Source organism: Rattus norvegicus, chromosome 3, assembly GCF_021556685.1.
Source record: "Rattus norvegicus strain SHRSP/BbbUtx chromosome 3, alternate assembly SHRSP_T2T, whole genome shotgun sequence".
NCBI classification, from domain to species: Eukaryota; Metazoa; Chordata; class Mammalia; order Rodentia; family Muridae; genus Rattus; species Rattus norvegicus.
Window position 1 is genome coordinate 42,803,405 of NC_141536.1, and position 17,973 is coordinate 42,821,377.

Genomic DNA, 17,973 nt, shown 5'->3' on the forward strand with positions numbered 1-17,973 from the left:
TTTTTACCACATCCTTATAGGAAGCTGACTTCCAACTATGACAACTATGTTTTTATGGAATTCCTGAGTATTCAAATTAAGTGGGTCTCTGGTTCTTGTACCTTCTCTAGGGCTCTTTTCACTTGTTGATTTGTCTTGTCCTATTTGAGTGTGACGGTTTTCATCTTGTTATATTTAATTTTGTTATCTTAAAAAAATGAATGAATGAATGAATGAATGAATGAAAACCTAACCAACAGAGTTAAAGGTTAACAACTGAACTGTCATTTGTACCTCCTGGGAGAGGGAAAAAAAATCAGTTTTCTTTAATGGAGTGACATTCCATTAGAATGTCAACCACTCCAAGGAATCTCAAGTTCAGGAGTAGCTGACTAATGTATAATGAACTCCACAGACATTTCTTCTTTTCTTTTTCCCTTTCTTTCTTTCTATCTTTCTCTCTCTCTCTCTCTCTTTTTTTTGAAAAAAAAAAAAGCTTTTATTTGGTTACAGTGTTGGTGTTGTGGGGTTTTTTGGGGGGGGCAGTTCATTTTCTTGGTTGGGGAGCGTCCTGTACTGAGTTTTTGTGTATGTTTGAGAAAGAAATTAAAGTAGGGTGAGTATGGAGAGAGAGAAGATCTGGGATAACTTGAAAGAGGGAAAAAAAATCATTAAAATATAGTAATTAAATATTCAATTTATTTTATTATTTATTTTAATATAAAATATTTACATTTCTATATATCACATATAACATGTTATTTATGATATATAAAACTGATATGAATACCATTAATAAATATTAAATTATTTAAAATAAAGTAATTAATAAAATGTTAAGATTAATTAAGCCATATAATCAGAGGTAGTGATGATTTCTTGCTTACTGATGGTGTAACATTGATGAGTTTGCTCTAGCGATCATTGACTCATATTTCTCATTTTAAATGTGATAAGACTCTGAATGTGACAGTCTTATAGTGAATACATTTATCCATATTCAAATAACATGTTCTGTTTATATATTTAAAAAAAATCCCCACCTTTCCAAGTGATTCCAAATTCTGTCAAGTTTAAAAATTGGGTTTAATTTGTTTGTTTGAGACAGGGTTTCATGAAGCCAAGGCTGTCCAGAAACTCACTATGTAGACAGGAATGAGGATGGCCTTCTGAACTACCACGTCTGCCTTCCAAGTGTTGCAATTAGAGGCATGCACCCTACTCCTGGTCCAAAGGACAGTGTTAGACAAGAGAACTTAGTCGGCAAACTGAGCTGAAAATTTGTGGACTGAAGGCGTGACCTTCGGAACCATTTCAGTTGTACTCAGGGTCAAATCTACTGGCTTGAACGAGCAGAGTTCTTCCTGTATACTGCTTCTGGGAAAGGAAAGCCAGCATATCAAGAGGGAAGCTAAGCAGAAAACCGGTCCACAAAAAAAACAAAAACAGAAACAAACAAACAAACAAACAAAACAAAACAAAACAAAAAACAACAGATATTTGGGAGCCTAACGGAAAAGCTTGGGAGGAGATGGTATAAAAAGGCAACCTGAAAGATTATCAGCAACAGAGAAAAAAGTCTGTTGGTAAGAGTACTGTACGTTTAGTAGCACAGTTGGAGTTTAGCAGAGCAGGCAGTCAGGGCACTCCTCAGTAAGAGCAGATGGAGGCAAAGAGGTGCAAAAATTTGAGACTGGGGTTTAGGAAAGGTGAGTTGAAGGGCCTCTTGCCAGATTCCCAGAATCTTAAGAGCTCTTGAAAAGTGAAAGGATCCTCAGGACAGCACAGACTTGATGATTGGAAAAGAGGCAGATGTGAGAGGGGTTCTCTAGACGTTAAAACAAATCTTTCCACTAAATGTAACAAGGAAAAAAAAGTAATATTGAATGACAAATGATTTTGGGGGCATCCATTATTCCCAATGGGTTTCAGCAACATTTTAATTACTGACGGTGGAAATAACATGTAAGTTGCACATATAAAAACAATATAAAATATTTAACAGATATGTGTTTTGAGAAATATACAAAAGAAAATAATTTTTAGAGTACAAACAAAATTGGTTCTTTTTTTCCTTCTATGGAGGAAGAAAAAGGAAACCCATTTTCTCCTTAATGTCTTACTTATCTTTGCATTTTAACTTTTTCCATTCTATAAACAAACACACAATAGCAAGCAAACAAATAACAACGAGCCCAAGAAAAACTCAAAAGCAGGTAATTTTCCTAATGACAAGCCAGAAGATATCTTTCCCTCCAAACTTACTGCTTGCTGGCTCCTCCTTAATTCTAAAATATTTAAATGATACATTCACATGTTTATCTATTTTGTTCCACAGTGCATTCATGCACAGGACTGTCAATTAAATTCAAGTTTACAGTAAGTACCAAGGAGATTTTTTTTCACAAGCAAGTTGCCATATTAACATTTCTTAGGCTATGTTTTATAGCATAAAAGCCAAAACATACCACCCAATTAAAGTTCAGAATGTAAGTTAGATATATAGAGCTTGCACACACAACAATCTACTTCTCAAAACAAAATATTTGTAATGTCAAAATTCCTACCAGTTTCCCCCACAAAATATAACAAGAAAAAAAGTAATATGATACCTTATTTTGAGGGAAGTGGTACACAGAATCCTTTTTTAACTAAAGACGATATTACTAAAATAATGAAGCCACCAAAAGAGGAAACATGAATATATCGGTGGCTATATGCTAGAGTGATACTATTTTTAAAATGTTATGAAGCAATACCATGCGTAATGATTCCAGATTAATAGCTACCGTCTAATTATGAACATCACTCATCAAAAATAATTAGCGCAGGCAAACTAGCACAAAATGATTTAAATAAAAGTAGAGCACTCGTTATTAAAGGTCAAGATTTGGGTGAGTATGACTCCCTGTCCCAATTCATCATTTCTTTACCAAATTTAGAAATAATCTGGAAAACAGTCAGAAAGCAAAAAAAAAAAATCCATCATTTGTAATCTATTTTTCTTTTGCGAAATCATTGGGATGGATTCTGGCACTTCTCCAGCCTGAGACAAACTGGGAAGAGCATGCACCTGCCAAGCTCAGCACAGAAAGCACACAGTACAAGAGGGAGGGGAGAGGAGAGATCAGACCTGCTGCTTGGGGAAGCAGAGAACTCATTCTGTTGTGGGTTGATCCTTTAGCACAACCCCATTCAGTTTCCTTACCAAAATACCACGTGCAAGAAATCTTGTTTTCGTTGGGAGGGGTTATAGGCTGGAGGAACCAAATTCTGAGGAAATGTCGACTCAGGGAAGGGGGAGTGGTTGGAGGAAGAATTCAAGTGACCCTGTGACGTCAGGAAGAAGCAGAGATGTAAGGAATGGAGTGGAAACTCACCGGGCTGCACAAATCTCAAAGGTCAAAATGCATAGCCATGCAGGCTTCCCAGATGCAGGAAAAATGAAACGCCCACTCCTGAGCTCTCAATGTAAAGCAGAAGTCCAGGGACTCAGTTGTTTCTGCCTTTGACAAGTCCTACCATGCAGTCTTGGCAATACTCAAAAGCAAGACCCGCCCGATTTCAGAGCCCTTGCCCGGGAATCCCCTAATACTCCTGCCCCCCACCTCCTCCCGCGCCGGAGGCTACAGACACCTTCATCTTCACTCCCCACCTTCTCCTGGCCCTTTCGCTCTTAACAGCATCGGTCTCCATGGCGACCTGAAACCGCGGCTCCTATTGGCTCGTTCAATATGAGGGCTGGGCCAATGGGGAGGACCGGCCCTCTCCTTCCGCCCAATGGGGCGGGCGCGGAGCCTGTCTGGGGACGGCAGCGTGCTGACGTTCCCGGGTGCTGGGACTGGCCGGGCGGGCGGGCTGGCGGCGGGGCGGCGGCCTCCGAGCAGTCTAGAGGGCTCCGGGGCTGAGTGCGCGTGGACGCCGGCTGCGGCGGCGGCACTATGGGCACGGGGTAGAGGCGAGCTGCCGCCGCCACCGGGGTGGTGGGAGAGCCTCTTCGGGGGAGGGGGCGGGTGGGGAGGGAGGGGAGGGCAGCGGCCAGGCTGCCGCACTTCGGCCAGTTTGCTCCGGTGCCGCAGCGGCGACCCTTCGGCTCGGATGTCCCTGGTCCCTGGAGCGACAACGGCCTCCACCTGAGCTGGAAAGTAAGTGCGCGGGGCTGGTGGGAGGGAACCGGGCTCTAGGGTGCTAGTTGCGCAGAGCGCGTCGAGCTGGGACCTGGCGGCGGCCGGGCGCCCCCCGCGGTTCCCTGGCTCCCGTCTCTCGGTCCCCGCCGCGTGCTCCGCCATCCCGCCCGCCTCTCCCCTCCCCCCCGGCGGCGCACAACTTTGCTCCGCACAGCTCAGCTCGGCCGCTTTTCCTCCCGCACCGCGCCACCGCTTCTCGAACTTGAGCCCCGCGGCTCCCGCGCGCCGTCGTGCCCGGGGCCCGCCGTCTGTGGGTCCATCCCTCGCTCCACCGAAGCAACCGCCTACCGTGCCTCCCACGCTCGCTCGGCGTGTCGCCTCGGCCCCCAGAGCCTCACTGGTGTGCGTGGCGACCGCCCGGAGGGTCCAGGGCTCCCAGCTCGCGGCTGCAAACCTCACGCTCCTCCCTTGCGGGCGCCCCAGCCTTAAGGCTCCGGGCTGCCTTCCCGCGCCTCCCAACCTCCTCGCGCTGCCAGGAGTTGGAGCGAGCAGCTTCACCCATCGGAGGATCGTGGGTCCCTGTCCTCCCTTACTCCTTGGGAAACGAGAGGACGAGCAGCAGGGCCGGGATTTGGCGGCGTGGTGACTGAGTGCGACACCCGGCGAGCGCGGGCAGCGGAGGCGCCACGGTTGCTCGGGGCGCCGCGATAGGCAGGTGTGTGTGTCCAACGGGCGACGCGCGCTGCCAGCTAGTAGACTGGCGACAGATTGTGCTGGAATGCAAGGAATGCACCAGGGACAGAGTCCGCACGGGCCCCGGCCGCACTAGCGCCTTCCCGGCCCTGTTCTCGCTGTGTAGCCAGAGGTCACGGCGCATCTTCAGAGCTGGTAAGCCTCGTTCACTCTCCTGCCTCCGCTTCTCTCCCTGCGGCAGAGGGCGGTGGAGAGGGAAGCGCGGTAGTTTTCTTGGGGCTCCAGCCTCCGGTTCTGGGTTTTTGCTGCATTGATCTCCAGGACTGTGAATTTAGGTGTCAGTGTACCCAAGGTTATTGATCGTTGCACAAGGCTCTTGGCAAGTTTGCTTTTGCAAGGTTTGGATAGTGCGTGTTTTTTTAAACCAGGGTTTTCTGAATACCCGCAGAGACAGGGCTGAATGTTCTTGAGTAAGCTTGCAGCCAACATATTTTAGCTGTATCAGAAATGTCTTTTAGTGCTCCAGGTCCGGGCTGTATTGCGAGAGATCTTGAATGCATCACTGCTGTCATAAGGTTCGGAATATTTTCCATCGTCATACTGGGCTGTGTTTAGGCCTGGTATAATACATAATGAATAGAAACAGAGCAGCAGTGTTTGGCCAGCGATGGGACAGATAGAACTGTCTGGTACTGTTAAATTCGGGGCGTGTAAGTTACCACTGCAAGTAACCCGGAGACATCACAGTCATGTATATTTCAAGATGTAATTTATTAGTGGAAAGCGCCATTTCTCTCTTTGTCACTGAATTTAACTGAATAAAAAGCACAGTCCTACAACTTTTAAAGATTGGTAAATATGTATAAAATTGGTAATGACTAATATACATTTTCTTTTTTTCCTCCTCAATACAGAAAAGCAAATTTTTGACAAGTGCTATCCCAGAACCGGGGTTAGGTTTTTGCTTTTGAGAAAGTAGGAAAATGTCTCTCTTTAAATGGAGTAAATCAGTGGCAGTGTCTTCATTTCTGATATCTGAGAAGCAGTTATGGAAAATGGAAACGTAAAAAAAAGCAAGAACAATGTCTGGAGGAAGTGTTTCTGGCAGTTTCAAAGCATACGGTATATATTTCCATCCCACACTGTCTGCTTTGAAATTTGCAGGCACTAGGAAACCTGCATTTGGTTATTTTCTATCGGATTCAGGAAAATAAGAAGCCAGTTGTTCAACCAGTCACCTGTCTTCTGACCCCTACTTTGCATGCATCAAGGGCATTGAAAAGTCTGCAGGCATTTTAGTTAAGACCCAAGGGAGAAGAAATGATAGGTTGTGCCTTCTGGTTGCTACATTGTTTCTCAGGTATGTCTGTAATCAGTGAACCTTCTAATTTAGAGGTTTAATTCGCCTACAGTAACAATGCAGAGGATTTGGGGAGTTTGTAAATGGCTACAGGAAAACTTTTATTATGTAACAACACATTATAACAGTTTAACTCTTGGTTGTTTAGTTAAACGTGAAGATTAGAAAGTTAACTAGAAAGGGGAGGAAGGTTCTGCAGCACAGGCTTGGGGCTTACCTATCATGCATGAGGTCCCAAACCCTTTTCCTGTTCTTGCTCCCCAAAATGAAACGGAAATTGAGTTTCTCTGATGCATCAGAAAGGAAAAATTTTGTTCAGATATACAGAGTGCACAGGAGCATGATTGAGTGATGAGTCTCACCTGCTTCAGGTAAAAGCAGGCATTTAATTGGAAATACATCCTGTTTGTTAGTAAGACTTAAAGAGAGAAGGCTCATAATCTGTGACTATGGTGAATATCAAACTATTTTGACCAAAGTGAAGGACCTCTTTACTGGTTCTTTTATTATATAAGGAGAAGATGCTGCATTTGGCGAGTGAGGGCCATCTGGAAGTTGCTGAGTTGGGAGGGATTAAGTATTCTGCTGATTGTTACCTCTGTTTTTGGATGGAGGTAGGGTAGCAGGGGAGTGACAGCAAGCCTGAAAGAAGGAAGCAGTTGCTATTGAACAGATAGGCACACGGTTGCTGCATTTATAGGCTGCATAAACCAAGATAATCCTGTACATGAATCTGACATAACATAAATTTAAAGGACCCCCTACCAATTTCATTGTAATAAACCGAGTAATCATATAACCTTGAGTATTTAGATGAAGTCTGCATTAAATCACAACTGCAATTTTATTCCTTCTGTGTACAAATTAGCAAAACAAATTTTAAAAATGTAAACAACTTAAGTTGATTTAAAAAAAAAGCCTCGGGGCTGGGGATTTAGCTCAGTGGTAGAGCGCTTACCTAGGAAGCGCAAGGCCCTGGGTTCGGTCCCCAGCTCCGAAAAAAAGAACAAAAAAAAAAAAAAAAGCCTCGTTGTTGTCATCTTTTATACTGAAAGCTTTTTTTTAACCCCCTGTGGTGTTATCCAGAGATCCATTTAAATGGATTTTTTTTCATAGCCAGCATGATGCTAGCCACTTGGCAAATTATGTCCCTATGTCCCTTCCCTGACTCCTTTCAAAATCAAGGTATTTTGAGAATGCTCTATATTCTAATGTTTTTAATTTACCCCGGAAAGTAACTCTTCGCTTACGTCTAAAATGGAAAACCACTTTCATTGTTAATTGTTGTAGGGTTTTTCTAGAGCATAAACGTCCATGGAGTTGTATGTCACTTTGAAAGTTGCCTTCAGCTTCCTGATGTAAGTCCTCCCTCCATGTGGAAGATAAGCTATGGTACCTTTCTGACTGAAGGTAAAGACGGCCGTGAAACACCACCAGTGGACAAGATGTGTTTGGAGAGTGAAGTAACTGCTTCATGGCCAAACTTTAACCACAGATAGGCATTGAAGAGAAAGGTAAAACTGTTAGCACATGGTTATCAAGCTTCACGTAGTGGCAAGAAGGGATGAGCTGCTCCCCATCCGCTGATCATCTTCATGCCAGAAGGGAGAATCCAAGTAAGGGGATCAGGCCTGAGGGTGCCAAGACCTCCAGCTTATGGATGCGATGGTCTCGCAGCACTGCAGTGCTGCTCACATTGCCACTTAATAATTCAGCAGGTTATCTTACTCTTTGGGGCTATGTAAGGTGGGGTGTTCCATGAAGGTGCTTCCTCAATTACACATAGAGCTGCTCATCTGTTAACTAGGCAATCGCCTTTCTTCTCTTCCTTTCGTAGCTTGGATCTCCTTTTATCTGCCATACTAATAAATGTTGGCCTCGCTGCTGGTCGTTTTCTTATTCAGAGCCTTGGTAAAATAGCTTACCATGTGACCCAAATTCACAGCTGACAATTAACTGTCAGTAGAAGTCAGATTATAAAATTTTAGCGCTATAGACTATGTGATACTGTATCGCATGAAGCATTTTTCATGTGTAGAATAGTGCCTGGTTGGATAGGTGATCAGTGTGTAGATAAGCCCTCACAGAACTCAGAACTGTTCTGGAGTGTATGGAGGAGCCAGGAATCCACGAAGCCACAGTGCGAATGCCTTCTAGTTAGGGTCTTAGGGTTTCTGTTGCTGCAACAAAACGCCATGACCAAAAAGCAAGTTGAAGAGGAAAGGGCTTGTTCAGCTTACACTTCCACATTGCTGTTCATCATGGAAGGAAGTCAGGACAGGAACTCACACCAGGCAGGAACCTGGAGGCAGGAGCCGATGCAGAGGCCATGGAAGGGTGTTGCTTACTGGCTCACTACCCCTGGGGTACTTAAACTGCTTTCTTATAGAACCAAGGACCACCGGCCCAGGGGTGGAACTACCCACAATGGGCTGCTCCCCCATCCACCACCCCCCAGCAACCACTAATTAAGAAGATGCCTTATAGTTAGATTTTATGGAGGAATTTTCTCAACTGAGAGTCTCTCCTTTCAGATAACTGTAGTTTGCATGTTAAGTTGGCATAAGCATAAGACGAGCCTGCACAGTTAGCCTCTGTGTTACATGGGAATTCAGTGATTGCTAACTGTCATAGTGACTCCACTTTCTCTCTGACCCTATGCCACCAACACCATCCCCTTTGTCAGGTTGGAGGAGGGGAAGCCCCTTTTAGGAGATAAGGCCATTAGAGTGGAGATGTGGTGCCTGCCTAGCGTCTGGGTAGAACCAATGTAGGTATCTATTACATCATAAAGTGCTATTGTGTAAAGGTGTGACTGTAGTGGAATGAGGGCTATTCAGGTACAATGGTGGCTTTTGGGTCTCAGCCTGGAACTTGGAATGCAATTTTTCATAGAAACCCAACAGTTCACTTAACAAAGTTTGAAACACTAGATAGATGGGACCTGGACATCTGACCAATTTTGTGCTCTTACATTGCAAACTTGAGAGACATAGATTAAGAGGTCAGAGGACTGGCAATAAACTTTATCGCCTTGACAAATCTTGAGTGGGAGCGAGTATCTTTCTTCTAAGTTGCAGGGCTTGGATACCAACGGTCCAATGTTCAGGTTTCCCAAATATGCATGGCGATCATCTTGTTCCCTTTCATATCCCATATCTTAACAGGAAAGTCAGGGTCCATTGGGAATTTTTTGTTTTTGTTTTTCTCAGTTAGGGCCCTTACACTGAAGCCTAGGTTAACCTGGGATTCACTGTACAGCTCAGGCTGGTCTCAGGCTCAAGGCATTCTCCTGTTTTAGTCTCCAGCGTAATGAACCACCCAGTCACGCTGCCTGGCTGCTCCCACTCCCCCAACAGGCTTTCATAGTTTTCTGGACTCACTATGTAGACCAAGTTGGCCTCAAAATCAACAGAGATCCCCCCTCTGCCTCCTCAGTGGTGCTGGGTTAAAGGCATGCGCACTATGCTCAGCCTGCCTGGTATAAGGTACAGAATTGTGTGGTGGCACATGGGTGGGGTCAAGGGGCATCTACTGTGGTGGTTTGGGGGTTGAATGTGCTCAGCTGGGCCTGGTGGCAGGTAGCTTTAATTGTTAGCCATCTCCCCCTTTTTGCTTAGTTGTTGTTATTGTTTATTAGTATTTAGATAATTGAGGAGAGAAGATAAATCATAAATGTTTCTAAGGTCTCACCCACAACCTACAGCTTACTCAGTTCAAGGTTAACTGTACAGTGAATGAGGCTCAGGAGAGAGCCACCATGACAGCCAGAGGTTATCCAGTTCCGGCCCTACAGTTAATCTTGTGATCTAATTTTGCTCATCTGTGAAATGGAGTGCTCCAAGTACTCACCTCATGGTGACTGTGGTGATAAAATAACATTAACATATGTGAAGTCCATACAGCAAGGCCCTAGCTCAGCCCTGCACATGCATGGCATTACTTTTCTTCTTACGTCATTGCTTCCTAAGGCCTCCTGCAGCATCCACTATGTAGGTCAAGTGACTGGACGTCAGTGCTGCGGGACCCAAATGACTGTGGACATAAACTAGATTCAGGGAAAAATAAACTACTAAAAGAAAGTTAAATGATAGTTTAAACCGAGAAGAGTGGTTTGTAAAGATATCAAATGCCACCAGCTCTCTGGCTGTCACTCTGCCACCAGGCAAGTGTGTCCCTTAAGCAAACCTCTACTCCTTTGGGCATTACTTTTCTTATTTATGGGAAGGAGGGAGCTGGGCTACAGTCTCTCGAGTCCTTCTACTCCTTATTCTTACAGCTCTTAGAGCATTAAGCATTTTCTTTCTGTTGCTTTTCTTCCCTGCAGCAAGAATGTGCTGTCTCCTTAAGAATTTATTATATCATAATTTATCCTTTGGGACAAAGAGACAACATTGAGGATGTATACCCGGAATTCTCAGCTCCCGGTGACACGGGTGTTCTGAGTACGCGAATCTAGGCTTGCGTGTGAGTCTGGCGGTGGGGCCTGTAGAGTGGATGAGAATGTGTCTGCCCAGCCAGGCAGCGGCCAGCAGGAGCCGAGCAGCAAGCACTCTGAATGCTATGCCCTCAGTCCGTCCCAGCCCTGCCCTTGGGACTCATTTGTTAACCACCAGTCCCCTGCACATGGCAGCTTCCAGGCTGAAGTTTCCAGACCCGGTAGAAGCTGAGGGGGAGGTAGGGCAGTGGCTAGCGTGGACTAATCTTGCTGGCATGAGGAAGTCCCGCTTATTATTTGCCCAGGTGGTGCGATTAGCCCTCAAGGAAATGAAACAATTGTTTGTCAGAAAATATATTTTCCGCGAGTACTTCATGATTATAGGAACTTCTATAATTCATGCAATATGGACTCTTTAAACTCAACTCTTAATCCTTACTGTGTAGCTTGTGAACTTCAGAAACTAAGGTAGATTTTAATGGATGGACTTGCCTAGTTTCGTGTTCTTCAGTAAGAAAAGAATCAATTTAGTGAAGAGAGCTTTTCCTGTGTCCTGATTTTCTTCACAAAGGTGTGGTGAGTTGGGGCTGGGAGCCTAAGAACTAATGTATATACATCTTCAAAATAATAGCTTAAAAGCACTGAAATTGGCCACTTTTCCTAATGCATTGTTTTCAAAGGAAAAATGAATTAGACAGTAATATATATATATATATATATATATATATATATATATATACTATTGAATGGACTCTCAGTGTCACAACCAGAGTAAACATTTGGACTCGCTTTTTGGTATCTGTACCTTTACAGAAAACATAAACACTCATGTAAAATGGAATTTAATAATAATTACTTTGCAACTATGTTTTCTGACTCTCATATCCTTGACTCTGTAGGAGACAAAAGAGAAGTTAGTTTTATCCCTGGGCACAACCAGGGATCCAAGCAAGGAGACTGTAGACAATTGGTGTTTTAGGTATCTGCTGGAGTCCTACCGTCTGTGAGACATTGTTTCTGTGATTTGGATAACTCATGTTAAAAAATATAGGCCGCCTTCAAGTGAGTGGCTTATTCTCCTTTATTTTGGTCAACACCCATTAGTTGTCTGCTGTGCGAGACTCGGCTGGGCTTCGGGAGTGTCAGCGGAAGGAGGTGTCTCAGGCTGTGTGCAATCTGTCTCTTGGTTTATGAGCAGACATGCAAAACCATCCCATTGGTATTAAGCATGAACTGTAAAGCAACCAGAATTCGGCTTTTACTTCTGCTCGACTACATGTTTGTTACTTGATAAATCCAGAGAGTCAGCTGTGTTAGTCACTGTCCCCAGCTTTCTTTGTAAAAGGCTTCAACTGGAAAAGTCCTCCCTTGTAGCAGTAAGGTGGTGACATCAGAGCAGGCCACTATGAATTTGATCACATCTCCTGACACAATTACTCAATGGCTTATGTAAAATAATCAACCATAATAAAAATACAGTAATGGTGACAGAGTGATTGATGACTCAAGACTTGCCATTTAGTAAGTTCTCATTTTCTGAGAAAAAAAAAAAGCACACAATAAAAAACCACACCCCCAAAACCCAACTTACTGTGTTTTGTGCTTTCTTTCATCTTGCATGCAATTTCTAAGTCTTTATGAGTCTGAACTTAACTATTAATAATAGTCTCTCCTAGTGCTACAAATAAACAAAAGAATGATTTAAAATCTGTCAAGACATCTGCTAGAATAAATAGTCTCATTGAGTCTTACCTTGACTTTTAGACTCAAGCACTAATGGGAATTTTCTACTTACTGTCATTGAATAAGCAGCAAGGGACCATTTTAATACAACAATAAGGAAGCAGACGCTTCACCTGGACTTTACAAGGACGGCTATTAATTTGAGACTGATGGAAAACAACTTTGCTGTTAAATGTCCAACTCAGCTTTTGGTAGATAAAAATGTCAGCCTAAGGCCCACCACACGTGCTGTCAAGTATCAGTTTTCCAAAATATTCTTCAGGATTTTAAAACAGTTTCCAGTAGATCAGTTAAGCCTGCCAATCACCTATTGTGCCATCCAGGAGGTATGTAGTCATATATAGTACATAGGTATGTAGTCAGTCCACAGAAAATGGATCTTTTCCCTAACCGACTTACAGCAGGATTCCGGTCTTCCCATGAGTGCTCTTGAAGGAGTGACTTAGGAGACATGATTTACCTTCCTTCTTTTTAATGTTGCTTTGGTAAAGGGCTGGAATCTGTCCAGCAGTTTATGATACATGATGCTTCAATGAAAATCTTAATTCTTTTTCCTTTTTTTAAGAATTTTTTTCTAGCCATTTGCTAGATAGTAATTCATGTGTGAAGTTCCCTGGTAATAGAGTTAATTAGAAAATTCAAGCAGATTGATTCATCTTGATGTAACCCCAGTTGTCTGGATTGTAGCTACTGAGATGCCTTCCATAAAGCTCTCTGTAAAGCCATCAGAGATGGCTGTCAAGTGCTAGGACCATAATCCAACACTGAGCAAACTTGGTGTCTTGTCTGTGTGGCTTGTTACAGGTTGTGTCTGAATCGAGATGCCTGGGAGCAGAAGCATTTACCCTTCAGGGTTTGTTTGCTTTGTAATATCTTAATAGACGCTGCTAGTTAAACATCCCGAGTGAAAGTGCAAACTAAAAATTATTCCAAAGCCTGGAACTTTTAAAAAACTATCGAGCACATTTTAAAATGTATTCTTTGACAGTTTCACACACGTAGAATGTATCTTGAACTTAGAACGTACACAATTATTCATTTTCTCTGTATGTGTGCGTGTATGTATGTATGTATATATGTGCACCACGTCTGTGCTTTTTGAATTCCAAAGAGGGAGGTGGATCCCCTGCACAGGAGTGATTGTGACCAACCCAGCGTGGGTGGGGAGAAATGGGCCCGAGTCCTCCACCAGAGCATCGAGTTCCCCTAACTGCCCTATCACCTCTCCACTTTATACACTTAGGAGTTCTGGGTGCTCACATCATACGCAGACATTCCGAGGATGGAGGGTTTGGATTTCAGGTTGTTAGATAAGGGACGCTCAGCCTGTGATAACTTTGCCTGTGTAGCTGAAGGACGAAGGACAAAGCACATATAAAGCCCAGAGACCTTCAGAAGGAAAATGGTACTAAAATCCTTAGTATGAGTGGCACAAAAATTATGTAAATAAAATAGGAATCTGCATATGTCGTTTTTTCTTGTAGGTAAAGGAAGCCAATCCAGAGCTTTAATGGTGTAATTAGAAACATTCTTGTATGTTTTATAGTCTTTTCCTCAGGTATTTGATGTCATAAAGTTTGTGTACGTTCCTCCTCCATTGTCACTGCTATTACATGGTCTTGGTGCATAGCCCAGGCCAATTTGAAATTTGAAATTCTCCTGCCTTTTACCCCCTGTAATGCCGGTAACAGCTATACATCAATCTAATCTCCCCTAGCTCAAGCATACTTTTTTTTAAGACAGGGTTTCTTTCTGTAGTCCTGGCTTAACTTAGCACTAGCTCTGTAGAGCAGGCTGTCCTCAAACTAACAAGAGATCAGCCTGCCTCTGCCTCCGGAGTGCTGGAATTAAAGGTACATGCCACCGCTGCCCAGCTTTTGTCCCCCACCCCCATCTTTCCCTACCCCCTCCTTTCCTTCCAAGTACTTTTAATTAAATATAAAAAAGTTTTTTGTCTGCATGTGTAGGTCAGAGGGCACCCCCAGGTGTTGGCTGTTCGTCACCTTCCATTTTGTTTGTGAGGAAGTCTCTTTGTCCGTTTTTTTTAACCGTGTAAGCCACGCCTATGGCTTCTGGGAATTCTGCTCTGCCGTTTCCTGTCTTCCTGGAGGTGCACAGTGATTACAGAGGCTCCTGCTACAGCATGCTTCCTCTTTTGTTTTTCCTGTGGGTTCTAGGCACTCAAACTCACCAAACCATCTCCTCAAACCTTAATCAAAATTCCAATTGTGAGATGATTGTGGATTCACATCTATTTATGAAAAATAATACAGAAAAATTTGATATAGCCTTTACCCAGATTCCTTGAGTGCCTAGCATAGGTAAACTGTAGTCCAGTGATGACATAGACCCAGTCAAGATACCAAACATTTCCATCACCATGAAACCTCTGATGTTACCCTCATGCAGGTATATCTCATATCTGTTCAACCCCCTTAGCATGAGTCCCTCAACATAAGGGCATGTTACATAACTCGTCAGATTAGCATTTCATTTTATAATTTTTTCTACTTACTGTAATTTTTTACAGATTCATTCAGACTGCTGTCTGTTCTGTCTGTGTAACAGTATTCCATGATAGGAATGTGTAGCTGGTTAACCAGCCACTTGCAGGTTCTAATTTATAGTAATTACAAGCTAGCTGCTGTAGATACTGAAAGGATGAACTCCCAGGATGGCCTCTTCCTTCTGGGCTTTGGGTGTCAGGCAATCACTCTGCTTTCAAACTGGGGCTCCAGCCCTGTTGGTATTTACGTCCATGTTTTTATGCTAGCAAGTTTGTATTTATCTAAGAAAAAGTCATTAAATTATGTATGTTTTAAGTTTTCTCTCCAGAATTGTACATTCAATTATGTAAGACCTGATGTTTTGGTAAGTTAAGATGAAATTTTAAAAAAAAAATTAGATTTATAGCTTTGGAAAATTAACAAAGACCTAACTATAAAATGATGTATTTTGCTATTATTTTGTAAATTTTATTTCCTATGGGCTTATCTTATTTTATCAAGATGCCATCATTGATTTTAATAGAATCATAATTGCTTACTTTCATGGTTGTTTAGTTGGTTGTTGTTGTGTATTATTTTAATTTCCTATAACGAAGCTATAGTTGTAAGTAATTGTTAATTTTGGTTCTTACAGAATTGTAGCATATGTGATCATGCACAATATTCTTATAAAACAGAGAGGGCAGGGAGGACCCAGTGAGTAAAGCGATGACTTCATCAGCATGAAGCCCTGGATTAGATTCTCAGGACCTACCAAAAAGGAGTTCAACCTTCTCAGTGAGCTGTGGGCCACTAAGAGACCCTGTCTCAAAAGCAAGGGGAACAGTGCCTATAGAATGACACTGGAGATGACCTTCTGGGCTCCACACCCTTGCACAAATGTGCACAACATACACACACATACAGAAACATATACACACAAACAGAAAGGAAAAAAAAACATTTTCACGCATCAGACTAATAGCCTGACCAATGTGACTGTGATATGAGGTACCCTCTTGTGCATTTGGAATGGCCTCTGGTGTCAAGCTGGGTGCACCTCTTACCTTTTCCTGGCGTGTTTTCTAAAGCCTTTTCTGTTGCCCTCCACACTCATATCATTGCCTTGCCTGGTTATTCTATACACTTTCTGCTAGAGAAATGCCAAACTCATTTCTGGCTTCAATAAAGTCTTTGGGTTTGTTCTTCTAATCTGATTACTTTTTCTTACAGTTGTTTCTACCGTGATGTCAAACATGTTTATTTCACAGTTTAAAACAGTATCAGATTACTTAGCTGTTTTTATTCTTTGTTCTATATTGCTTCTGTTCATCTAAAAATGTTCACTATTAATACTTCAGTCTTCTGCTATCTTACCTGAAAACATATACGTAGGCTCCATGAGCAATCCTAAGTCATGGTTATACACGACCCTTTAATGCATGTTCCTTTGTCTACACTCATGCAGTGTAACCTTTGTGCCTCCCCTCTCAGCGATCCTGTCAAAGTGAAACCTTTCCTGGCACCTTCCCTCCACCCTACTCCAGATTAAGTCTTTCTTCTGTACTTGTCAACACTGTGTGCCCAGCTCTGCTCTGAGCATTGTCACATCTGTTGTCCCTGTTTTCTTTGCTGTTTCCTGGTGCTCCCTTAGCCTAGCTGGGCTAACCCTAAGGCACTGTCACAGGCACCATTGTAATTCCCTCACCAAGGAGGATTCCTGACATAGTCGCACAGGACCCTTGCTGTGAGTGAGTGAATAATTGAATACTTTGTTTACACCCTCAGAGGCCGCTCTGTCCTCTAGCTCTGCTCTGGTGTCTCTTCATTGATTATCCTGAAGGCTCATAGTCAGGCTCCTAGAATGTCATGTAAGGCTCTATTGTCAAAATGTAGTCATGTTGTTTGAGACAGGGCCTGTCCTGGAACTCACTCTGTGGATCAGGCTAGCCTGGAACTCACAGAGATCCATTGGCCACTTCTTCCCTTGTGGCAGGGATTGAAGTTGTGCACTACCATGCCTGGCTCAAAACTCTAATCTTGAACCTTCCTTTCTACTTACTGTTTCCCATCTTCCCCTAAGTGTGCAAAAATCCTCAGTTGTCCAATATTTCATTCCAATGCCACCTCTTCTGTGGTCTGGGATAGAAGCCAGAGCATCGGGCTTGGGCACAAGCACTTCTACCCATGGAATCATCATCACACTAGTCTGCCGAATGCCTTTTCTTGTTCCCTGGCTTTTAACTATAAACCTCCCATGGTAAGTTTTTTGTTTTTTTTTTAAAGATTTATTCATTTATTATATATAAGTACACTGTAGCTGTCTTCAGATACACCAGAAGAGAGAATCGGATCTCTTTACAGATGGTTGTGAGCCACCATGTGGTTGCTGGGAATTGAGCTCATGACCTCTGGAAGAGCAGTCGGGTGCTCTTAACCTCTAAGTCATCTCTCCAGCCCCCATGGTAAGTTTTTGATGTTGTATTGGACTTTCATTCCTATTGGTCAGCCTCTCTCTTGACTGTTTCCTTTAAGTAGGTTATATCTTAGGGGAAGACTTGGTTCTTGTCATTTTCTACCCCAAGTGGTACATTTCCTGTTGAGGTGGCTGGAGGGCAAGGTTAGCTTCTAATTGAGATGTACTCGAAACTGGGGCCTCACCTTCCCCCTTTGCTATTTGCTCAGTACTTGGTATGTGCCAAGCTGTGGTGTGTGTTGTTTTAAAGAGCCCACAATAATTACAGCATAAGCAGGGGTTGCTTCCCCAAGTTACCCTTCACATTTATACTGTACTATCCCATATCAAAGACTTAAACCTACACACCACGCCTGCTGGGCAGGGGTGACACAGGCCTTTAACCCCAGCACTCAGAAGGCTGAGGCAGGCACATCTCTCTGAATTTGATGCCCTCCTGGTCTACTGAGTGAGTTCCAGGGCAGCCAGGGCTACACAGTGAAAATCCCTGTCTTGAAAAACCAAACAAAAAACTATAAATCATAAAACAGAAACAAATTTGTTTATTGAAAACTTAATTTTCACAATAAAAGATGTGCTTTTGATGCTACCAACGTGCGTGGTTCCATATGGTGCCACTGCGCTGTTTCCATTTAAATGGAAACTGTGCTCCTGTATTTGTCCTAGCCACA

At 43.2% G+C, this 17,973-nt stretch overlaps 3 protein-coding genes across 56 annotated transcripts in view; 1 reads left to right on the plus strand and 2 right to left on the minus strand.

The window, feature by feature from the left end:
• Positions 1 to 3,632, minus strand: part of Ccdc148 (coiled-coil domain containing 148) — a 279,259-nt gene extending 275,627 nt beyond the window's left edge. For 7 of the 14 annotated variants that reach the window (XR_015682840.1, XR_015682842.1, XR_015682841.1 and 4 more), the window contains exon 1: positions 3,360 to 3,632. The gene's annotated coding sequence lies outside the window, so the exon portion shown is untranslated. 14 annotated transcript variants of the gene reach the window in all.
• Positions 1,882 to 9,316, minus strand: LOC120101550 (basic proline-rich protein-like). Its single transcript, XM_087655027.1, has 4 exons — positions 9,134 to 9,316; positions 4,700 to 5,031; positions 3,635 to 4,635; positions 1,882 to 3,309 (listed from the first exon to the last, which is right to left on the minus strand). Exons 1-4 carry the CDS (start codon positions 9,314 to 9,316, stop codon positions 3,269 to 3,271), a joined length of 1,557 nt encoding a protein of 518 aa, XP_087511153.1. The 3' UTR covers positions 1,882 to 3,268.
• Positions 3,810 to 17,973, plus strand: part of Pkp4 (plakophilin 4) — a 203,691-nt gene continuing 189,527 nt past the window's right edge. For 35 of the 41 annotated variants that reach the window (XM_087650698.1, XM_087650746.1, XM_087650701.1 and 32 more), the window contains exon 1: positions 3,810 to 4,124. The gene's annotated coding sequence lies outside the window, so the exon portion shown is untranslated. 41 annotated transcript variants of the gene reach the window in all.